The sequence below is a fragment of the Diabrotica undecimpunctata genome, chromosome 2 (genome assembly GCF_040954645.1).
Source record: "Diabrotica undecimpunctata isolate CICGRU chromosome 2, icDiaUnde3, whole genome shotgun sequence".
NCBI lineage: Eukaryota > Metazoa > Arthropoda > Insecta > Coleoptera > Chrysomelidae > Diabrotica > Diabrotica undecimpunctata.
The window spans coordinates 176,563,159-176,570,934 of record NC_092804.1 but is presented as its reverse complement, the minus strand read 5'-3'; the positions used below and the strand labels follow the sequence as shown (position 1 = coordinate 176,570,934).

The window sequence follows — 7,776 nt, the reverse complement described above, 5'->3', positions numbered from 1 at the left end:
TATCATGCATAGTTACGGATAATGCAGCTAACATGCTAAAAGCATGTGAATTATTACAAAAAACACATATTCCATGCTTTGCTCACTCACTAAATTTGGCAGTGCAGGAAAACTAAAATTAATTTAATTCAACCACTGTTAAAGAAATGTAAATATGTTGTAACTTTTTTTAAATCTAGCCCCACAGCCACATTAAAATTTAAAGAAGAACAGATGCAATTTTGGAGGGATACTCATGAAAAAAATAAGGAACCTTACAAATTACTACAAGAAGTTCCGACTAGGTGGAACAGTTGCTTTTATATGATTAAAAGAATATTGCTCACTTCTGATCCATTAAACAATACATTGCTAAAATTGCGCAATGCCCCTCAACCTTTCCCGTCTGATGACATTGCAGTCATGAAAGATATGGAAAAATGTTTGTCAGTTTTTGAGGATGCTACTGAAAAGGTGTCTGGTTACAAATATGTCACAATCTCTTTATTAATTCTCACTGTTTTTGGTATTTACAATTTTTTTGACAGAAAGTGGGTTAAAATTTCGTGATGGACTTGTAGAGTCAGTCAGGACTCGACTTTTTCCCTATGAGACTAGAACTGTTCCAAGAATTAGTACCATTCTAGATGTTAGATTTAAAAAAGATGGTTTTAAAAGTGTTATAAATGCTGAGCAAGCATCATGCTTCTTAGAGCAAGAACTAGGAGTTATTATACATGAACAGGGTCAAACAAATATAAGTGATGAGAATTCCAGAAGAGACACTCAGCTTGAAACAACTTAAAGCAATTTATTTGCTTTTATGGAACAGAGGAAGAAAGATAAAAGCAGAAATATAAAAGCTGATGCAATAATCATTAAAAGGCAATATCTCGAAAGACAGAACTCTGCACAAGAAACTGATCCATTATTGTTTTGGAAGGTAAGTCATTCTTTTAGTGTTAAACTAAAAACTAATTTATGAATTCTAGTTGAACAAGATCGAGATAGAATTGAATCCTATGCAAGAACTGGCCAAGAAGTATTTGTGTATTCCAGGAACAATCAGTTGAATCTGCAAGAAACTTCAGTTCAGCAGGGCAAATTTTAACAGATAGATGGTCCAGACTTCGAGCCAAATATCTAAATATGATTATATTTGTTAACAAAAATTCTTTTCTGATGCAATAAAATAAAAAAAAATCTATTATAGGATTACTTGTATTTTTATTAGAGAGTTATTGAAACCATAAGATGACAGCTGTCTTTATTACAGGATTTTTTAATTATATACTTAGTCCTAGATTAAAAATTAAAATAATATCATTGAAGAGAGTAAAAGATTGAATTTAATTATTTTGTTATTTAAAGAATACTATAATCATACTCAAATTACACAGTATGAAAGAACCATTAGATTTAGCTGGAGCAAATGATGAAGAAATATAGTTCTAATTTATGCATATTATCGCTATAACGTAAAACAATAATCTGTAATTAAGAATAATACTAAAAACAATACATATTCGTTAAATAAAACAACATCAACAAATTTGATCAAATATCTTAATAAATATAAGTGAAGTTAGACGTCGTTCTAGTTTCTTTTCTGTACGTAATTTGACAGGTTACGTCAAAATAAGGGATCTTTAAATAAAAGTTCTCTGGTTTGTATTTAATTATATTTTATTTATATTTTTATTTTATTAATATTTTATAAAGGACAAAAATAAAGAATGCAAAACTGCGCAAGCGTTAAAATAAAGGTACTTTTGTTACAGGACGACAAAAATAAACTCTTAAATATGTTAAACTCTCTAAGTTATCGATGGTCGAAGACAAAACATCGATAATTATCGATGGTCTCTACTATCGATTGTTTCGTATCTCTATTATGTAGATTTACTACGGTGTCAATGCTCTTGTTGCTGGACCTAAGCTCGGAAAAAGGAGGAAGGTTCTTGGGCGAGATTAAACGCACTTTAGCCAAGTTAAAAAACCTTGTCTTCTTTAAAAAAATATATCAGGTTTTCGGTAAAGACTACGTATTACATTTTCTAAATTTGCCACTGTCCAATCAACAATGCTGCTAAAATATTTTCGTGAAGCACTTGCACGAACAGCTTGATGACTGTGATGAAGTTTCTAGTGGCGTTAAAAAAGATCAAGAATGATATAATTGAGAATAGAGACTAGCGCGACCCAAAAGGCCTTCAAATTCTAGTCAGCAGACTGGTACTCATTAAAATTAATCAGAGAAACATTCCTTAAAATCGTAATTTTAATTATTTTTGCAGATTACTACATTGCAAATATGTCCATCAGTCATTTGAATTAATAAAAAAATTTGAATTAATTTATGTTAAACGTTTTCCTGCATTAATTCCAATGTTACCTTTACTATATAATGCAGCAGAAATAAAATCCAGTAAGTAGGTGCTTAACACAACCACATTATAAATGTATCAACACCAACACTAAGAGTTTTAGGTTTAAGTTATATACTAAAAAACACTCAATGATTTCTATAGATACATTATACCTCAATATATAAACATAAACTAAAACACTACCCAAATTTAACAACAACATATATGCTCCAAACCACTTATCTTATTTTGTTCTCAAACAATTCGTAAAATTGATCCCCTGGGTGACGTCACGGTAGAACTGTTGTCTAATGCAACCTGTCTTGTATTAACCTTGGATCAAAGTATTCCCTTGATCCCTGGGTGACGTCACGGTAGTCCTGTTGTCTAATGCAACCTGTCTTGTATTAACCTTGGATCAAATACATACCACAGTATAGACAACATACTGTGTACATACTGTGTATAGTTACGCACCCTGGCACTAGGGAATGTGCCAATCGTCATTTTACTTGTTAATATTTGAGTGGCACTGCTAGGTGAGAGTGTGCTGTGACCCACAATACACAGACTAAAGTAGTCTGTGTATCGTGCTGTGACCATAAGCGACTATCTTCATTGTTATTTATATAGGATGGGAATTCCTAGAACAAAGATTAATTTCTATTAATTATAATCATTGATTAAATCCCTTTCTAAAACATGAATTTTAAAGTGATAACAAAATTTCAAAATCAATCGTTTGTACGCTGTTATCTTATCACTCTACTTATGAACTTTTCTAACCTTAAACGACAGTTTCAGATTTAAATCTATTATTTAATTTAATTTTTATGAATACTCTGCTGGTGTTATAATTTACGCATTAAAATGGAGAATCAATCAGAATCTCCAACGGTTTTAAAAACTAGTGGAAAGCAACATGTTAAAGATGGAATAATTGATTTTACAGGGGGGTCATTGGGTAATTATTACAATTCTGTTACTTTTACCAAAGAATATAGTATTGCTTTTACTATGAGTAACAATACCTTTTTAATATTTCAGGTGGTGTCGCGTTAGTATATGTTGGACAACCATTAGATACAGTTAAAGTAAAAATGCAGACATTTCCAACTTTATACAAAAATATGTTCAATTGTTTTGCAACCACTTTAAAAACAGATGGTGTTAGAAGGGGATTATATGCAGGAACAGTGCCAGCATTAGCTACAAATGTTGCAGAAAATGCTGTTTTATTTTTTGCATATGGTTTTTGTCAAAAATTCATGCAACATATCACAGGAGCTCAATCTATAGATGAACTAAGTACTGTCACCAATGCAACAGCTGGATTTTTAGCAGCCTTTTTTTCTTCAGTAGCTATTTGTCCTACAGAATTAGTCAAATGTAGACTGCAAGCCATGCACGAAGTTAACAAACAGCAAGCTCAATTAGGAAAACCTGTTAGAAGTGTAGGACCTTTACAATTGACTGCAGAAGTTATAAGAACTGAAGGAGTTAAAGGCATGTTTCGTGGGTTAGTGCCCACGATTGTGAGAGAGATGCCTGGATATTTCTTCTTCTTTGGTGCATATGAAGGTAATCATTGTTTAACTAAATATACATAATATAAAGTGTTACATTGGTTTGTGATATTTTTAAATTTCTCAGATTTTTGTTGCACTTTTCTGAATTTTATTTAAATATATCATTTTGTGTCTGTTTTATATCTGAATTTTCAACTTCTTCATGTTAAATTTTGTTTTGATCATATTATTTCTATAATTTTTCTTTAATTAACCAATATATAAAGAACAGAACAGTTAGTTAACATTTTTGATCATATTTTAGTCAAATTTTTTCCAAAATTCATATTGATTGCTACTGTCTGTATCTCTAAAGCTGTTTGTATTTTGATTTGGAACAGTTTTTATTATTGTTAGCAACTATTAAATGCCCTACTATCAAAATAATTAATAAATACTACAGCTATTTGCTGGATATTATTTGATTTGTGTTATAGATCTTAGATTTTTATAATAATCCGGCCGAACATTTTTTCTTTTTTTTTTTTTTATTTGTTTACTGAGAATATATTTCTTTTACATGTACATTTTTGTTTTAATTTACTTTTATCATTAATTTAGCCTATTTTTAGGTACTAGAGAGCTGTTAAGGAAACCAGACCAGAAAAAGGAGGACATAGGTCTGGTAAAAACCATGATAGCAGGTGGAATGGGTGGGGGAATCTTTTGGACTGCTCTCTTTCCAGCTGATGTCGCTAAGTCACGTATCCAAGTCAACAATCTGAATGAAAATATGATGAAGTTAATATATAAGATAGCAAGACATGAAGGCATAGGTGCTTTGTATAATGGTTTGCTGCCAACCGTTATTAGAGCTGTTCCAGCTACAGCTGTCATGTTTCTTACTATAGAATACAGTAAAAAATGGATGCATCATATTTCAAGGGATTTGTAGGGAATTAGGAGAATTTAATTGATAATTGGATTTTTCAAAAATGAGATACCATGATTCTTTTTCATCTAGTATTAACTAGATGTTAAAATTAGTGTTTTATTTGAAAAAAAAAAACGGGTGTAGCAGTTCATTGGGACTGCCGGTGGAAGTTACACTTCTATACACGCATTTGCCGTTACAAATTTATTTGGGAGTCAATCTACACAATCATTACATATGTAATTCTATAGGTAAAACATAGCAGAAAGAAAAACAGAATTAATAACAACTTACTAACAATGAAGGATTGAATCAATATTTTGATGAAAATGTATATTTTTATTTTCATCTAAGTGTATGAAAGGAGTTGAATGCAAAAATTTTTTTACACATACTCTGCAGTAAAATTCATTGTTTATTTTGTTATTAATATAATAATACAATACAAATTAAACTGCAATATTCATAAGTATTTAAAAATGACAATAATATACATAAAAAAAATACACTACAATACAGCGCAACATAATTCCATATAATAATAAAATACAAATTAAAATGCAATATCCATAAGTATTTAAAAATGACAATAATGTAATAATATTAATAAAAAAGTCCTCCCCGACTGGGAATCGAACCCCGGTCTCCCGCGTGACAGGCGGGGATACTGACTACTATACTATCGAGGACATGACACAAACGTATTTCAAAACTGACAGTTCTGGATCATACAGTGATTTATTGAGATTATTATTTTGAAATACAAAAGACTAATATAATTACGAACATTTAATAAATAATACAAAACATATCACATAAATAATATTAATAAATATTTTATTATATGTATAATATTATATGTATATATATCTTCATATAATATATATAATATTAAATTATATATACAAAAGGAACATTTTTATATTCGAGAGAGGAAGAGAGAGAAAATATATCTTCTGTCTCCCTCTTACTCATTATCTTACATATGTAATGATTTCACAGATTCACTCCCATACAAATTTCCAACGTGGAGCGCGCATATAGAAGTATAACTTCAAAAAGGCATTTATTTCTCAGGTAGACTTCCTTAGTTTGTCCAGTTATTTTTGATAGTTGGGTTTTGTTTCTAAAGTGCCATACTAGGTATTATTCAATTTGTGACTGTTATTAACTCCTATCTTTTTTTGAGAGATGAGAGCGGCGCAAGATAGACGGGGTTGGAAACATGAGGAAGAGGCCTATGTTTAGCAGTGGACTCTTGAGGCTGGATGATGATGATGATTAACTCCTAATTTGTACCAATATGTTTTTGGATTATCAGTTTAAGATATTCAAGTAGATGAAAGTCAGTGGTAGCCAAATCTGGTCAACAGGGAGTGTTTTGTGGAATTGTTTCGAAAATTGCATAAATGTATATAGGAAAGAATCTAACTGAGGACCAGATCAGTTGTGTTGAGTGACTAGCTCTTTTCTTGTTCTTAGATTTTCGATAATGTTTGGTTTAAATATATTTTTTTTTTTTTCATTAATACTTATAAGTTAGGAACAACTGAGAAGTTTATTTATTTATTTTTTTTTGAATAATTATTTTGAATATTTTGACACTTTTAGAGAAAATGAATGTATTTCTTCTTAATTAGTTGATTTAAAAGCCTAGAATGTTCCTTGATTTGGACTGTGTGTCAATTACAGAGAAGTAGATATATATCACTTTATATTTAATAGATATTACTACCAAGTTACCTCAAATGATTTGTAGTTTTAATATTTTTTTTGTGAAGTTGTAGGTTCTTTATATTTTATATATTTTAGTACTTTTATAAAGAATTTACATGTTTTACCAAAGACAAAATTTTATGTGGTTTACTTAAATAAAGATTATTAACCGTTTTCATTGATTTTTTTTTATCTCACCTAAATACAAACTTAATTTTCACCTAAATACAAGCTTAATGTGATAAATGTCTTTGCTACTAATTGGGAATAAATAAAAAAAAAACATCAACTTTTGTTTTGTTAAGTATTTTCAAAATTGAGTAACAAAAATCATTTTTAATTTGAATTTATTTCCATTTGCGTGCATTAGGACAGTTAATTATTCACAAAAAATCATTTTGCATGTAATAAGAGAGGTTCTTTCATTTGCCTTCTGGTGACTTTGTTACTATGACCACATTTAATGCTTAAAAGAGATTCTTTTTAAAGCAATATACTGTCCTATGAACAAAGAATATACACTGTGCATCATGAAAAAGAGGCCACCTAAAATGTTTGCCATTTTTTAATTTTTACCAATCATACCACAAAGTGATTGTCATTAGATGTTTGTGTAATGCTTAAGAATATGTTCTAAAGCAGTATGCAACCATTTTTTAAATAACAAATCACAAAAAATAACTTCTTCCAAAATAATGATTTTATTGAAAAATAAAAATAATTAACATTGTACATTTTTTCTGTTTTCTTTATTAATACTGTGTATTACCACCTCTATTGTGAATTACTTACAACCCAAATATTTTCTTTATGCCATTCCATCTCAGTAATAATTATTATACAATTTTCAAACACAACATTTCAAGATAAATTATACATACTCTTCTATACTTTTATTTCGTAGGTTTCTATATCCAACTCTATATACAAACAACCATTTATTGTCTTTGTCAATTAATAACTCAATATCATACATGCATCTTCCATTTAAATTCCAAATACCAAATGTTAATTTATAACATAAAGAACCACAAATCACCTATCTGTGGCCTGTGTAAAGGGCCTTATCAATCTCTTTTATCATTGTTCCACTAGTTACATGTATTGATGCCAGCCTACTTTTAGATTTAAACATTTTTAAAACTTTTCCACACATACAATAGTTTCATCACAAGGGTTTAACATAATTTTCAGAGTAGGGGAGAGTTGGTCTCCTTCAGACATAAAAATTTGAACTGTCATATCACTCCAAATACCTCTCCAGATAAAG

The 7,776-nt window shown here is 29.7% G+C and overlaps 1 protein-coding gene across 1 annotated transcript; it reads left to right on the top strand.

Moving 5' to 3' along the window:
• Positions 1–2,957: 2,957 nt before the first annotated feature.
• LOC140435271 (mitochondrial ornithine transporter 1) lies at positions 2,958–6,680 on the top strand. Its single transcript, XM_072524090.1, has 3 exons — positions 2,958–3,312; positions 3,396–3,929; positions 4,489–6,680. The coding sequence occupies exons 1-3, from the start codon at positions 3,219–3,221 to the stop codon at positions 4,809–4,811; spliced, it is 951 nt and encodes a 316-aa protein (XP_072380191.1). The 5' UTR covers positions 2,958–3,218; the 3' UTR covers positions 4,812–6,680.
• The last annotated feature ends 1,096 nt before the right edge of the window (positions 6,681–7,776 follow it).

Bases quoted from the DNA above. Each gene is read 5' to 3' on its own strand.
- LOC140435271 (XM_072524090.1), top strand. From the start codon at position 3,219: ATGGAGAATCAATCAGAATCTCCAACGGTTTTAAAAACTAGTGGAAAG. The intron at 3,313-3,395 runs GTAATTATTACA...TTAATATTTCAG, and splicing joins TTTTACAGGGGGGTCATTGG to GTGGTGTCGCGTTAGTATAT. The intron at 3,930-4,488 runs GTAATCATTGTT...GCCTATTTTTAG, and splicing joins CTTCTTTGGTGCATATGAAG to GTACTAGAGAGCTGTTAAGG.